Source organism: Cynara cardunculus, assembly GCF_001531365.2.
Source record: "Cynara cardunculus var. scolymus isolate 2C chromosome LG 15, CcrdV1, whole genome shotgun sequence".
NCBI lineage: Eukaryota > Viridiplantae > Streptophyta > Magnoliopsida > Asterales > Asteraceae > Cynara > Cynara cardunculus.
The window spans coordinates 7,528,985-7,546,108 of NC_037542.1; the positions used below are offsets into that span (position 1 = coordinate 7,528,985).

The window sequence follows — 17,124 nt, forward strand, 5'->3', positions numbered from 1 at the left end:
CGGATAAAACCCGGTTTGGACAAAACTTGGACTGGATTTTTGCCTAACCAGGTTTTCCTGGACCGGTCCGTGCCCATCTCTAGGACCACATCCTAAAATCATTGAGCACGAAAGGCAATATTGATGACACAAATGGAGTAATGTTCGTCTCTTTTTTTAAAAATGGAGAGATGAAAATTCATAGAACACAAATTTAGAAAGCAAAACAAAATTCTAAGAGAGGATTCAAGAAAAATAGAGAAGGTTAGGCAAGACAATAAATCCTTCTTCGTTGATAATTAGACTGTTCTGGGCCAAAAGGTAAATGTACAAACAGGATAAGGCTTAATATAAGTAAGTGCTTTATTCTTTTAACGGTCATGTGTGTAACCTTTATATTAATTTATTAACACCAAATACAATTTCCTTAGTGCAGCCTGTTTACTTTTAGATTTATATCATACACACACACACAACATATCTACACAAACATATTACATATTGTCAAAGAAATTAGAATCGCCAAATCTTGGTATCATCATAAGATGCACTATTATCCTCACACTTGCATCCTTGAAACATATTACAAGCAGTCAACCAAGAAGCGGAAATGCAAAATCAGTGACAAACATAAAACAACAAGAATGGCAAAAAAGAAAGGAGAAATGAACAACGATGATGATGGAGTGATAATGGAAAATTTTCAACTTGAATGTAAATAATGCACAGAGAACATAACATTTCATGTTAGAATGGCAAGTAATAACAATTTTATTAAGGAAATTGCACCCCCAAGACAATCATGGTATTAGTAATTTTATTGATAAAGGATTGGCATCATCAACTTACCTGGCCAGTTATCCTTAGGGTATCCCTGCAAAAGATATTTAAACATTAATACAGTAGAAAACATCACTGGATTAAAAAAAATGGGAAAGGGCCTATCAAAATTCTGTTACAGAGACAGATCAAGAACACCTGTTAGCAAGAGGAATGTGGAGATTATCCATAAATGCTTCGGGAAACTTCTCAAAGAGTTTGTGGACGGCACCCAAAGACCTAATCTGAAAAAACAAACAAGTTGCCAAATCTTAACGTATCACAGAGACACAAAAAAGGCAAAAACAAGGACTATATATCCTTACTGGGTTTGAATATAAGAGAAATTYTAGAGAATGTTTGCTATCCTGAACTATTTTTGTCTTTTCTGAATGATAAAAAAAATGGGTTCTGATTTCATTCACCCCATGGTTGGGAACTGATGATTGGCTTTGTCTACAAGGATTTTGGATCAAATTTGATCAACCGTTGACAAGTAATCCTAATGTGGGCGGATTTATGAAGCAAAAACATAATATGGTACAACGGATCACATGTAAGATCACCGTTACTGCCAACATCAATCGTCAAACACCAAATGGACATGAAAACAAGGAAAATACAAAATTTTGATTATACTTCACTAGAAAACAACAGTGTGACATACAAGGAAAGATGATGCAATCTCCAAAAAACAACAATGACAAATATGAATTATGAATTAATTTTGGATAAGTATGCATCTCTTTCCACCATGATTCACACATATGTGAGTACACAAGAACCACTAACCTCACCGAGACGATCTCTAGCTCCAAGCAAGAAGCCCACAACAGCAGATATAATAGTGTAAAAGATGTGGATGTCCAAAAGATAGATCTGCAGCAAAAGAGAGAAGCATATCAAACATATTCCATAGATTGGCAGATGACAAGATCTTAAAATAGCAAGTGACATGGGAAAGGAAATAAACACAATTGTGGAAGACCAAATAGTAATGAAGTTAGATCACAAATAGTAATGAAGTTAGATCATCAAATTCGCAGGATCTTGAGCAGAATTAAGAACCCACCACATGCCCAAACTCTCATTGTCAATGAGCAGCATAACTAAGGGGATTCCAATTAGCATGAGAAAAAATGGGTAGGCACGGGCAATCTGTTGATCAACTACTGGCTGAAAGAATGCATGTTGAATAGAGACATCCAAGGCCAACTCTTTCTCGTCTTCAAAAAGTATCAAAAATATCTTTGTCATCAGAAGTCATCATTGATAGCATTTTAGTCAGATTTGTGCCCTATAAGTGCCAAATTAGATAATAATCCCCTAATAATCCAAACCAGTAAAGTATAGGCTAAGGTTTGTGTTCGACGATAACATTATGACCCAAATGTAATACAGACAATCAGACAAAAGCATATCCAAGTTATGTATACTTGAGGAACAAACTACAAAACAAAGATCTTCATATTCTTAGTTAGTCACCTATAAGGGAATCAGTTATTTACAATAAAGAATTCTTAGAAGGATCAAGAAAAAGAAAAAAAGTGAAACTCTTGTTTATAGTAGTAGCATTAGAACATAGTATGAAGTGTCTCTCCTGAACTGTGTATATCAGATGCTAGGTTGCATCTTCAGAATCTAATCATATATAATAAAAGTTGAGATACAATAAACAATAACATCATAGAAGAAAAACATAACCCGGAAACAGACAATAATGTACGAAATGAGAACCAGGATAAGGCAAAACTAATCCCTTATCAGTAATTGAAGCAAACACAAGTGCACATTTAATATAGCAAACATACAAAATGAAGTTTTGATGGACATTGTGAGTGACCAAATAGACAGAATGAAGAGAGAGAGTAAAAAACAACATAGAAGATAGCATAATAGCAGCTTACACAAAACACTGGCGCCCACAAGCTAGCAACAGTCAAGGCATTATGATTATCTGTATTGAGAAATCATGAAACTGCATATCAGGCAAATAATCTTACTAAAATCCAAGAACAATGAATAGAACTTTGTAAAAAAGCATTTGCAAAAGGGGTCCAGTATTAATTATATCTTCAATATCACCAATTGCAGCTTACTTTTTGATACAAAATCATGCCAAGAATAGCGCACATCTTTAATATCAATTATATCCCTTGTTGGTTTCACTAAGGGCCTGATCTGCAATAACCATTTAATGACACAAATAAGAATATAAAGAAATAGGAAATATTGAACTACATGCAAAAGACCAAAACAAGTTAGCTACCTGGAGAAAATAGGCAAACGAAAACTTGCCCCCCAATACCACAAGCCAGAAAAGCATATACCTGATTTCCATGACAGTAGAAAACCACCAACCACATGAAAAATATGAGAAATTAATTTATCGTTTATGAACATTCTAGATAACCAAATAATCAGAAACACAAATGACGAATCATCATAACCAACTAAGAACGAAATTTGTAGGTCATGCTTCTCGTCAGCAACGTCAAGGGAGATGGCACACTATGAAGTTTGCATATAACATTACAAGCATGCGTACAAAATACAGTGCCTTGAATTTACATATACATCAGATTGTTCAAATAATATAAAGGGCTACCATAGAGGTATGTCGGGGAAATACAGGATATGCACGTACGAAAAGCACCGAATGGATGAGAACGAGTATTTCTCAGTGAAAACAGGGTTGCACCTAGGATCGGCACTAGGCCATTCCTTTTTGTGCTAATCTTGGATGAGTTTTCCCACACAATCCAGGGAGTGTCTCATGGTGCAAGTTATTTCTTGACGACATTGTGCCAGCCGTTATAGCACCAAAAACCTATGGTGCAATTTCAGCACACAGCGTATTGACGAGAGGTTAGATGTCAACATTCGAGGGCAAAGGATAGTCAAAATCACAGCCTCAAGTATCTGAACCCCTTGATTCAGAAAGATGGACAGGTAGAGAAAGTCATTACAAAAGGCGGGGGCGTTAAAGTGGAGGCTGCCACATGAGTCTTGTGTGACAGAAAGGTCCCACTAAACTGTATGGCAAATTCTACAAGGTGGCAATCAGACCAGCTGTACAAGGGTCTAATGGTTGACCGATAAAGAAGCCACAGAAACAAGGACACTGAGATGGAATTCTGGCGGCTTGGACATGTTTGCAGGAGATAGAGGCCGACACTGATGAGAAGGAGGCGGAGAGTGTGACAATGAACGGAGTGAGAAGGGTCCGGACAAGAGAGATGTGGGATGAGAAGCTAAGGCGGGACATGGTGGGTTTAGATCTTTCCAAAGACGTGAGCTCTGATAGGAGTTCCTAGACATGCAAAACTAGGGTGGCAGATTATTTGTAGGGACTGGTGCAGATGAGGGGAAGGGATGGCAAGGTAGAGGGTGGGCTAGGGGAAGGGTTGTAGAGCTGACCTGTGGCTAGCAGTGCCCTAAAGTAGTTAGAAGCAGCACTTCCTTTTAATCTTAGTTTACTGTACTTTCTCTGTCGTCTCTATTGCTTGTAGTGTTCCACTATTCTTTATTTTCATTTTTTTCTAAATTTTTCACAAGGCAGGGTCTTCAAATTAACAACTCTTTAACTCATTGGAAGCGAGGAAAAGGTATGTGTACATCCCCCCCCCCTCCCCAGATCCTACTTTCGGGTGGAATTTCAAGGATGTTCAGTCTGGTTTTTCAAATAAACAACCTTAAGTTATGCAAGAATGTACACCTTCATGGTGGACAAATATCAAATCTTGGGACTTCAAAAAGAAAATGCTCAGCCTTAGAAGTCTCTGCATGATATATTATATTTTCTAGAATAGAACACTCCCAATTTGTAAGCTTTTTCTTAAATCAATGAGCAAAAGTACGCAACTGTTTAAATCCATGAATTTAACTTAACAAAAGAACTAAAAAGTCCAACTCCCAACCCAAAAAACTTCCTAACTAATAACCATAAAAACTGCATTCTTTGAAACTGCACCCAAACAAGTTCCCTTTATACTAAATCAAGCTTTAGAAAGTGCTCTAGCTTCATCGCGCTACATATGAATGATAACCTAGCAACGGGTTAGAACACCAATCAAATTATCAATTTCAATAAACAAACAATGCACAACACTTGCCAAGCAACTCAACACATGTTCAAATCTTGTTGAAACACAAAACACCAGTTTAGGATAGTAGATTTTTAGAATACTTTCAGTTAGCAGGAGGTATTCAATTCTATACGTCTGTTTCTTATCCAGTTATTTCATCTATAGACAGATTGTTGAGGATCTACAGAATCCAATTTTTTCCTATCTATTTCAAAGTAGTCGTAGACACATTTTCAATGTCATCCCACTAGTGGTACCTAATATGACGGTAATCAAAAGGCAACAAAATTAGAAAAGAGATAAAGGGATGAAGTCATTACATGATATAATCAGTTGTAGCTTCGTACATGCCACGACCAACATAATAATGTTCCTAAAATAGAAATCAGATAGAAACTGTTATCATTGGCAAAAAGTAAGGGGTTATGATACAGAACCAAAATAATATAAAACTACAAGACATAGAATGCCAACCTGATGCATCCACTTGATTAAACGAACTAAGGACCAATCATCACACTGGTTGAACAGACGGTGACATGATGGTAACCGTGACAACGAGCTCCAAAAGAATTGAATACCAGTATAGATGCCTAGAACAATTATGTATATTTTGAAAATAATCGACTCCGAGTTTGAACTAGTCTTCTCCTGGAGACCTTTCCTGAAATGAGATGGTATAGAAGAAAATCTTGTAATGGTTAATAAAGGTGGGCGTGTGAGAATTTGAAGCGAGGCAGGAAGAAGAAAATGGAATGCAATCAAATGTAACATGATGCAAAACTAAATTGAGGGAGGTACATACACGTAAAGGAAGCATATGAAGATGGTCGCGAAGCTAAACCAAATGAAACGAACGAAAATCCTCGAAACAGCCAAGAGCCTTGTTGTAGAATAGGCACCATACATCACCACAATGTCCAACGCACCTGGAAAAAGAAACAATAAAGAACAAGGAACTAGAATTCTTAAAGAGCAAATTGTTCATTAAATGAAGATGCAAGAATGACACCTACTTTGGAAAAGCTTCATAATAAAAAATGTTGGGCCTAGACTAAGAACTTCACGTATCGTCTTGGAGTCGAGATTTCCATCATTGAATGCTATTATTGTAAGTGCCTGTGGGGAGGAAAATTTTCAGTATTAGTGAATGTGCCAAAGAACTTAAATAAAGCCAAAGACATTGCAAGCTAGTATGCCCTAGTAACCATCAATGGTGACAAGTGGCCGACCTGAAACATCATGAAAAGAAATATCCACAGGCGATGGAAACTATGGTAAAGATGAAAAAATGTCCGATGCTCAACGAAAGATGTTTTCCCGCGACGCTTAGTGACGTTCGATTTAAGAATATTCTGTAACGGAAAAAAGATAAAGGTGGTCAAAGAAAGTTACATGGAAATGCCATATATGTTCTGCATAATGTACTTAAAAAGATTTAAATAAAACCATATTTGATTAGAAACAATTCTGATTTGAAATTTACCAAAAATAAAGTATGAACGAAAGCAACTATGTTTAGGAAATGAAAGAAAAGGGTGATATGAAGAAATACACGCATCTTCTTGTTAGCTATTTCTACAGGTTAAGAAAGCTATGATACAAAACGCAACAATCAGGGGAGGATTTGAGAAGAGTCAAGAGGGTGCATGTGCACCCGCTCTATCTCTATCATCGACGTGGTCAAAGTCATTGCAGCCTACTGGTAATGCCATTGCATGTGGTATTATAGGTTGCAAGTTCAAATCCCTTAGGCTCTTTTTTAATTTTTTGGTGACAGCAACATAAAGAAAAAAGAAAAAACCACTTGGGTGTTGCAAAAAGCCACTGGTGTGTCATTTTTAATCAACCTGTATTTTTTCTAAGTAATTTTTGTTATATTTTATATTATGTTATTATTTTTGTGCCCCCACTTGAGAAAAAAAAATCTGGATCCACCTCTGACAGGAATATCCATTATCTATAACCAGATTACTCAGCTTCCATCACCAATTATAGAAAGCAAAGACATTATACAATGGTATCAACAAAATACATTTAATAAATTGACTTGCAAAAACACCCACAGGCACGACACTTGGGTGGAAGTCATACCATGGGACAAAGGGCCTCTTGCTCTGAGAGTTGGTACAAGGATGCAATACCGAAGATTACATCCATACATAAAGTCATATATGTTCACTATATAAAAGAAATTTGATGGCATTCCTTGTGTACCCTGTCATATAGATACATGTATATGCATATATATAGAGGGAGGATCAAATGAGAATGCTAACTATTTAAAAGAATACGAAAACGGCCAAATCACGTGCAAAATCACATGCAACTTTACATTAAAGGTCAAAAAAGGTGTGTGGGCGACTTTTCTCGTGACTTCAGGTCCCGGGGCAAAGTCGCGTGAATCGCATGTGACTTTGTACGTGATGTTAATGTAAAACCATATGTGATTTGGCCGTTTTCTTATTCTCTTAAATAGGTACAATTCTCATTTGAACCCGACTCTCTCTCTCTCTATATATATGTATATATATATATATATTTCCTTTACAAGAGAAACTTGAGGATATTCCAATGTATCTTCTTGATTTGTATATGTTATCTAAAACTAACAGGACAACATGATAGAATATCACTGTACTGTCCACAGAGAAAGAAAGATCACAAGATGAATACCTTTGTCCTTGGTGTTGGCTTCCAAAAGAAAGACGAATGCCTATCGAATGGCCAAAGAAGTTTAAGGCAACTAGGGGACCTGGAAACAATAGAGTTAGTGTGACTCTGTGAAATAAGATAAAAATATAAAGCATCATAAAGAAGGTACATAAAGCTCACCAGAAGTACTCATTGAAATCGTCATAATTTCTCCACGTGGAATGAGGCTCCTTCCCATCATTGTTATTGGCAGCCTCCTGCAAAATCAAATGTACTAGTTAGTATTTCTGCAGACTGTAAAACCTTTTACATTCACAATATTGGAAAACAAGATTCTAGAAAAGACAACGCTGTCTTTAACAGTTCATACAAATCTCAAAAAGCAACATTCATACCACTTAAAGCAGTCAAAGCAAGTAAACAACAAAAATGTGCCACCCCCACAAAGTATCTTATGGTAGAGTTGACGCATTAGTCCTGTCTATTACCAAAGATAATTGCACTTCAAATCATCTACCAATACAAATGCAGATCCTAATATTGCAAATGACAATTGAATTTCACAAGACATGTCACATACCGCAGCAATAACATCATAAAGAGGGCATATGACTTGTTCAAGAAATGAAACACCATTCTCAGTAACACAACTGTCAGCTGGCTTTGCAAGCTGCTGCCTCAATAGTTCATCCAATTCTTCTCCCATCTGTTGATTAAACTTCGAGTTAAAACAATCTGAAAACATCTGAATCAATTTTACACACCTATGGATCCAATAAAATGAAAAACCCAAGCATACAAACAATTCGCTGGAGGAGCTCAAAGCACATAACATTGCAGAATCATAAACGAATATATAACACAATCACAACATAAATTTCTGTCAAGAACAAGGGCTATACTATAACTAGTGCTTGGGCCTTATCAGACAAATTCCGTATTTGACATGGTGAAACGGAATCTACTTATTTCGTTAAAAGCTAACAAGAAAGACTTTTAAGCCAATGGTACACAATGCCGGGGAACAGTAAAGAGCCCCTCCCCAACAAAGTGAAAAACAAACAAAATAATATTTTTCCAGAACAAAGTATGTAAAAGGTATATAAACCAATTAAAACCGAAATAACAACATATTTCATTAAAAAAATACCAGTACATCTGAAAGGGGCTCCAGTTATTGTATTATACTTTTCAGCATGAATAATTACTCCTTTTAACAAGAAAAGTTCTAACTTCCACGCTATTCATCACATAGGAAACGACACTAACATTACAAAACATGAGAAGATAAAGAAAGAACTCAATAAAAAATGAAAACGAAGAACAACAATTTACTTCATAAATTCTTACACGATACTTTAAAAAAAATTCTTACACGATGAAATATGTAGCATAAGCATTCTGGAAGGTATCGGATGTTGGCAGCTTCACCCCATATCAAAAAGTACAAAGAGATAAAAAGTATCTTCTTTTCCTTGCTGAGGTCCAAACTGCAAAAGCAAAAGAGAAAGAGTAAAGAATTTACAAACACGCACATCGTCAGACAGAGTCTAATTTCGCCTTCATGGGAGTGTATATGATAATCATAAAAAAGGGTTCTCTAGCAAACCCCTAAAAAATCACAGGCTTAGAAATGTCATACTTGCTCCACATTAGCGGGATATCCAAGTAGGTGCACCACTTGATATAGTTATCAAGGGACTTCAAAAATACTCTCTCCACAGCTGTCTCATCCAGTTTCTGATACAAATCACAGTCCACCAATTTAGATATTTCGTTTACAAACAGAAAAGTTAAAAAATTTCTTTTCCACTACCCCCACAAAAACAGCAAATTGAAACATTTCATATTTCCTTCCGGAAAAAACCACATTCCTGAATTGTTCACCTTTTTCTATTCAGGAGATTCTATAGAAATTCTGGAGTGTCAGATAGTATGCATCGTTTTCATATAGACATATACTAATATATCCTTCCAAAAGAGCAAGAAATGGAGTCCAAATGGTAATATGAAGTAGATGTGATGTCACAATTTTCAATAGGCATTGGAATTTGTACAATTGTGCTAAAGAAAAAATAACTAAAATTTAATGACTTCATTTTTTTGGTCCAGTTTATTTTCTCTTAATCAGTGACAACACCTAGGAATGGTGGTAGTATATATAATCTTAAATATTGACAGCTAGTATACTCTTGGCCATGTCCATAAAATCTACAGCAGACCACATAAGTCCCCTTTGCATTCTTTCTATGCTAATCTTCTTTTTGGATGTATGCCTAGGTATACACTTCACTTTTTTTGCTGATGGTCATCACTGCTGTCTTATTGTAAAGAAGGCATCTTAAAAAATTAACTATAACAAACAACATCAAAAGGCAGGATATATATGTAGCCTACCGGTTCATGGTCATCAGGGATACCAAGTCGACTTTGCTCATTTGAGAGAAGATTGACAATATTCTCCCGTTGATTTGAAACATTACCTTTCTGCCAAACAACAACAATAAAAATATCAGGGCCAAAATCTCGGTCCAAGCAAACACTTCAAAAAATGGTTATTGTTGAAATGGAAAGGAAGATACAGATCCCGTCTTCATGCCCTTCAATAGTTTAGATCATTATGAACTTCCAAAGATGATTAAGCCACCATGTTGATATATTAAAAATGCAGAAATTGTACTAAATATGTAGTTAGTTAATTGTTAGATGTTAAGGATACACAAAGTAAAAAAGAGGACCTCCAACACTGACAGCTATGAGATCAACAATAATATCACAGAGATTTGGCATTGTCACAAACTTTGGAAAGGCAAGTGAAACTCAAGGCCAAGAATTTGCATCTCCTGACGGACAAAGATAGCATACTAGAAAGCACGATATAAATGTGAAATCCCATTCTTTACTCACTTGCATGAAGTATTAGAAAAAAAAGAACCCTCATAAATATCATTTTCTCACCCCCAAACACCTCTTTAAGTTTCCACATTATCATCAACTACCAACCTGAAATCCAAAAACATAGTGCAGAAAGTCGAGAATATCAGCACTCCTGGTAGCGGGTATTGGAAAATTTGCTGGCAACTTTGGCAGACCTCTATAGTACTTCAATGATGATATCGCAGCACGTACCTGAGCATAGATTCATCGCATCTTGAATACGAATAGTACTAACAAAAATTTATGAATCGGACAGCCATGATATAAATGAAATTGTTATCACCTCTGGGAATGAAGTAATAGCATTTGTTATAGCAGGAGCGTCAAGAGGTATAATATTATAAGCAATCAGGTCTTCTGTCATAGCTGCATCAGATTCAATCACCCGTTTTAACTGAAATTTTGGAGCAACCATTAGAATCCTATAAATGCATAAATTTAACTTGTATACTGACACTCTAAATATGTTCTCTTATGTGGATACTTTTAGAAGATTTTCTACCACACATACAAATTGAGACACACTAACAGTAAGCTTATTATATACATCAGACATGTGAAAAATATATCTAGCCATGATCCTCCATTTACACAAAGGCAACTAATGTCATTGTATGATGCACCAGCAAACAGGAATTCGTATCACATCGTACTTCACATTTAAAAGTCAAACCGAAAAGTCCAACAAGTCAAGAAAATTAGTTGAATAAAAAAACATGAACTTTTTCATACAATCGCAGAGCTAACTTATGGAAATATTTCTATACGCAAATGTAGCTCTCAACTAATATTTGACACAAATCGTATTAACAACTACAAAGCTTACATGCCCAATTATGTAGACCTGACAGAAAACATTAACAAGTTATGATAGCCTATGAAGTAGAAATTAGAAAACAAGGAGTACAGCAACCAAAAAAATAGCCCAAAGTAATATATGTTGGCACATCATTCAGACATGTTATATTCGTTGAATTTAAATTAACCAGAGACAAACCTCTTCAGGAATCAATCCTTCTGCTTCCTCCGGAGAAAGCTCCTTTGTAAGCTGCTCCAATACAGTTCCTAAAACTTTAAGAGTTGCAAAAACCCTTTTCCTCTTCAGAGTTTTTCGTTCTAGCCTAATCTCGCAACATAAAAGAGTATGAAAAAACAAGCCAAATTTAAAATCTATTACAAGGAGAGATAAGAGATGGAAAGATGACAAACAGATCCTTACTCTCGAAAGTTTCCACTAAAAGCACCTGACTCCCTCAGTTCCATTTCCTCCTCCCGTAGCTTATCCACATTATTCTTCTCTCTGTATAGCTTATAGAAATCTCGTAAACGACTTATGTCTTGACTTCTGTCAGTGACTCCACCCTCCTTCTTTGCTAGTTTTTGCTGCCAAATAAATATTATGTGAAAAGGATGCATGTTATGAGTAGAATATTAAGAAAAAATATCAAATAAGTGTATTACAGAACACACTCCTCAAGCTCAACTAGAACTTTTTACAAGAAATAGGAATTAGCAACCAAAACCTATGGGTGTCAGAAAGGAACCAAACCAAACCATGATAGCAACTTCAACCAATCGAATAGACTGCAACAGCAGTTAATAAGTGTGGTTTGCTTTTAGATGGGTATTTAAAACCGCATATTCAGTGTCCCTATGCTTTTTGGAGTTGAAATATAATTACAGCACCAAACAAACAACGTTCTCAATTCTATATAGTTTCATACTTTTCCCAGTTAGGCATTTACTTCTATCGCTTGGGTATGCATTAAACAGTTCAGTCACTCAGTTATGTTACTTCAAACATATGTTCTCTCTCCATGTTTGCCTCAATCATAGTTATGATTTTGTTTTATGAACTCCAGAGGGTTTTCTAAAAGATATTATTCCAATGATTATGTCACTCATTGTAGTCTTTTCACAGTACAAAAGGAAACCTAAATAAAAGGTAATATTGGCTAGTTATATGAACAAAAATCATATGGCAAATTTAACTGGGATTTGTCCTTGAACGGACTTGAACAAATACAATCAAAATGAAACTCATCTCATTAAATTAAAACCATAGGGAATGGTAGTGGTTTGGTGTGCTTAACTGGGAGTTCCGATTCTGTATGACCAGATAATTGTAAGATTATCTTTATTAAAAAAAGAACAATTGTAAAATACAATGCATACTTGGTTTTTGTCAACAGCTTTGCATACAAAAGGCCAATAATTAACCACAAGGGTGGTGCCTGATTGGTTTGAGCTTGGGCTCCAAAGGTTAAAACCGCCTGGAGGTCCCAGGTTCAAATCCAAGGAGGAATAAAAATCCCCTTGTGGCTACGGAGGTTCAAATGTGGTGACTCCGGGCTACCCACAAAGCAGGTGGTCGCCCCAGGATTAGTCAGCTCGCATAGCAGGTTGGGTATCCAGGTTAATCAAAAAAAAGGCCAATAATGCAATCATCCATATTTCAAATACAGTATTACAGAAATCAGTGCTGTTTCAAAGCTTTGAATACATACATATATACACACCTCTACATATAAGACCTTAGTCTGGTATAAACAAAGCAAGCATTCAGTGGAGATATTTTAGAAGGAAACATCAATATGTTACAGCCGTCTTACACTCAAATGAACTATAATACAATTTGTACACAGAAATACAGGCACTAGCACAATTATTTTTGAAGAAAGGCAAGACACTTGTCTCATTGATTCAAAAGCATACCTTGATTATGGACATCAAACCTGTCTTGAACTGTAGCACACCCCTCCCTTCACTGTTGGGATCCAGATTCTGAGCCAGCGTATAAGCATGTTCACATACTGCAATGAAGTAACAGAAACACAATCTTTAGCATAGTTTACCAGTTACGGTTAGCTGCTAACTAGGTTGGTCATTCAAATATACAACATACGGAGAGAAAAGTATTTACACAACCCGCATAAGAAACTATGTAACGCACTGGTGTCAATTACATGCACTATTCTAGAAGGTTATGATTTTCATGAAAAAAATTAAAGTGTGCCAACATAACGAACTGAGCTTCAGCTACATTCAGCCATCAGAACTTTATATTGCAAACATGCCATGACAAAGAGAACCTTAAAGCATCTCCAACAGATTCTCTAAAATGGAGAAAATGGAGATTTTGGACGAATTTTTTGCTCCAACAGATTCTCCGAAATAGAGAAAGTAGGAGAGGCAGTGTGAAATTTTCCAAATTTTGGGAACTCCACAAAAAATGATTACCATGAGAGACTAATATTTTTTATTATATTCCTACCAATTAAAAAAAACCTTGAAATTAAATGTCTAGGATAGAGAAATAATACTTTATTAAATGTAAGGAATATTTTCATAATATAATTAATGTTGTAATCTACAAACTGGAGAAGTTGGAGTTGAATGTATTTTTTGTTGGAGATTCTAAATTTTGATTCTCAATTTTGGAGTAATTTTGGAGAATCTGTGAAAGATGCTCTCACTCTCCAACTACATACCTACTCTTCAAATTTCACATAACCCTACTTAAAAAATAGTCAAGAACCAAATATGGTGTATGTCTTTTGATAGAATACATTTCCTTCAACTTGTACCATATAATTTACAATACATAGCTCTGAAATTGGGTTTCACTTACTTGGATGAGCTTGCTTTGATTGCATTATGTTTCTGATTGTTCTAGTTGGTAAGCATAAAAATTACCCCCGATCTAGATCAAGCAAGTTTTACATGAAAAAGATTTGGCTCAACGTGTTCTATTAATCCTTTAAATAGACAAAATACATACTTATATATACATTGTTGAATGTGCAAAGACAGAACAATCAGACGTTGATAATCCGTCAATAAACATCTACTTATCTTCCAACATTCCAGATCTAGCCTAGCTCTGAAGCACCAGTCAGTTTGTCATGGACAAAGGAACTATATAAACGTTAAACAAACAAATAAGCATATTGAAAAGAAGCTGCAAATGAAATACATACAAATTCTAGAAATGGTTGGGTCTTCATCTTGAATTTCATCGGCTGCTCTTAAAATGGGATCTATGTCCCTACTGTTAGAAAGCGAAGATGGGACATTTCCAGCAATGCCACCGGTAGGCCGCCCATAAGCATCAGTCCCAGTCCTCTCCCTTCGAAGTGCGGCACGGACCAAACGCTCCCACAGATGTCCCACGTGAGACATTTACAACCCTGTATGTGTAGGATATACAGTATAACAAGTTACTACATCTCAATTCACTCTAGAACCAACAAAGCAAGAAAACAAAACAACAGAACAGAAAATTGTACACCATCCCTCTCCCATCCCTCCAACTGAAAAAAAGAAGTCCATTATTTTCTTTTAGGAGTCAAATGGCTGCCTTTTCACTTTAAATGATAGGATTCTTTTTAGATTGTGGAAAAGTTCATAACAACACAAAAATATATAAGAGATAATAATCCAAAAGTTGGTGTAAGAAACATAAAATCATTTGTATTGATTTCGGTAGAGACTACCTGCTTTGATGTAAAAAATAATAAACGACTCCTCTCTTCTAGAAAGAGGGTGCCAAATAAATAATTTTAGAAGAAAACTGGAATTATGTTTGCATGTCAAGAGAAAGAGACTGCTAATAAGAAAATGAACTCACATTTTAATGATTACATGAAAGTGAACATTATGCCCAATTTCAAGTGTCCAAATAAAAAAAGATGTTTTGAACATACGAGTTAACATGGTCAATAACTGCCAGTTCATGAATTTCAAACACCCTAAAACACCAAGTAATTAATTTGCTTGGGTGCAGCAACAAATCCAAGTCCAAACCCACGAAAGAAAACCCATTTTTTTAGCATAAGGGTTCTCATAATCAGTGAGATGCTAGCAAGAATGCTCTCATACAAAGTCTACGGACTTATAGATAGTAGTTTAGAGTGGATAAGCTGTTTTCAGCTTATGGGCTTTTAAATTTTGAACAATACTAGTAAGATTTCTCAAACTACATGCGTCTACAAGTAAATTAAGAGCGCCAATCTAAAAACAAAATTTAAACGTACAAACCAAAATCCAATTTTGGCATACAAACTAAAATCCAATTCACTAATTCCGGAAATCTCCCTCTCCCTTCACGTTCCACCCAGAGGCCTATATGTGTGATTCTAATGTCTGCCCTAAAAGTGAACTAATAACTTGTCCAGCTGAACAAGAAATTAAACCCATAGACTAAGACTCCAGTATGGGTGCATCAATCCTCTAACCTCAAGCAATAGTAGCAAGAATAGTGAAAATCAAGATAAAGAGAAAGATAGCCTGAAAGCTCACCGGATTGAAGATCGTCAGGCGTGACAGAGATCTAGGTATAGAAAGAAAGGTATCTCTTAACAAAGTCAGTTTGCATTAAGCACAACATGTGAAATTATAGACCAATTCTTGATAGAGAAAGAGTTGAATCTGTAGAGAAAAGAGTTTTGAGGTTTTGAAAGTAAGAAACAGGGAGATAAATTTGTGGTGTAGTGTGTACCGGCTATAGCCGGTCTACACGGAGTTATAACGCGGTCGCCGGTCTGTAAAGAATAGAGACTGGGTTAAGTTTTAATAGCATCTCCCATAAATCAAAATGTGGTTTTCTATTTTTTTTAAATACCAGTTGTGTATCAGTGCAACGTGACGAGAGTCGTGAATTTTAAAATTTTATTAGTTTTATTAGAGTAGGTTTAACGATGATATAAGTTATATTTGGTCTTTACATATTAATACAATTTGAATAAATAAGAGTTATGGTTTCAATTACAGTCTATCGACGAAAAAAATTGTATAACAGTTTAAAATCCAACATACTTAAATGACTCCACAAATATATTCAATTTACACTAAAAGCAAAGATCAAGAGAACAAGACCGAGAGTTCTATAGCAATTGAATGGGAGATGAATAAGATAACTTTTAATAACTCATGGTGAATATCAATTTGAATCTCACTTTGGGGGATCAGGAGAAGACATAGAGGTATGAGAGGGTGAAGGCATGAGTGAAAAATGTCAAAAGTATCTTGGGAACGTGAAAAGAAAAAGTAATAATGTGCATTGGTAACTTGTACTCTATGTTATTTTAATTGTAGATTAAGATATTTTAAGAGTTAATACATTATGAGTTATTTTCAAGACTTTGTGCATAAATATGTAGTACTTTATGCATTAAAAATTATTTGTAAGACTTTGATAAATCTAGTTTATAAGGTAGTACAGATTATAAAAAGGTACTCTGGCGTAACACACGAGATACATCCTTATTTTAATTTTTTTTTTACATTTTATACCTATTGATATAATACGGTTTATATGGTTTTGCAAAAAATAATGTTTTTACTTTTGAATAAAAACAAATTTAAAAATATTATAAAATTGTGAAAGAATATATTGATATTAATATCAAATGAATTATTTAAAAGTTTTCATTTTTTATACAATTTCTTTAATTTAATTTTTTATTATTATAATTTAATTTAGATTTAGTAATGAAATAATTTACTTTTGACTTAACAATATAATTTCTATAAATAATGATTATATTAGAACTCAATAATTATTTTAATTATATTTTAGATTTTTTATATTTAAAATGAGATGTTTATTATGTGTTTAATTATATTTATCTATAGTTATTTATAC

General features: G+C 35.0%; 1 protein-coding gene across 8 annotated transcripts in view; it reads right to left on the reverse strand.

Moving 5' to 3' along the window:
* The window catches only part of LOC112528081 (callose synthase 9), a 36,761-nt gene extending 20,863 nt beyond the window's left edge, over window positions 1-15,898 (reverse strand). For 7 of the 8 annotated variants that reach the window (XM_025138988.1, XM_025138987.1, XM_025138986.1 and 4 more), the window contains exons 1-24: window positions 15,780-15,898; window positions 14,459-14,668; window positions 13,194-13,291; window positions 11,698-11,861; window positions 11,476-11,599; window positions 10,762-10,872; window positions 10,545-10,670; window positions 9,939-10,028; window positions 9,184-9,281; window positions 8,917-9,031; window positions 8,122-8,247; window positions 7,722-7,798; window positions 7,563-7,641; window positions 6,119-6,241; window positions 5,903-6,005; window positions 5,692-5,815; window positions 5,361-5,550; window positions 5,207-5,259; window positions 3,068-3,128; window positions 2,898-2,979; window positions 2,706-2,755; window positions 1,591-1,677; window positions 958-1,043; window positions 829-853 (exon numbers count right to left, since the gene is read on the reverse strand). In XM_025138988.1, the coding sequence (XP_024994756.1) occupies window positions 829-853; window positions 958-1,043; window positions 1,591-1,677; window positions 2,706-2,755; window positions 2,898-2,979; window positions 3,068-3,128; window positions 5,207-5,259; window positions 5,361-5,550; window positions 5,692-5,815; window positions 5,903-6,005; window positions 6,119-6,241; window positions 7,563-7,641; window positions 7,722-7,798; window positions 8,122-8,247; window positions 8,917-9,031; window positions 9,184-9,281; window positions 9,939-10,028; window positions 10,545-10,670; window positions 10,762-10,872; window positions 11,476-11,599; window positions 11,698-11,861; window positions 13,194-13,291; window positions 14,459-14,660 (2,394 nt within the window). In that variant the 5' untranslated portion in view covers window positions 14,661-14,668; window positions 15,780-15,898. The other variant, XM_025138990.1, reaches the window with a different exon arrangement.
* Window positions 15,899-17,124: the final 1,226 nt, after the last annotated feature.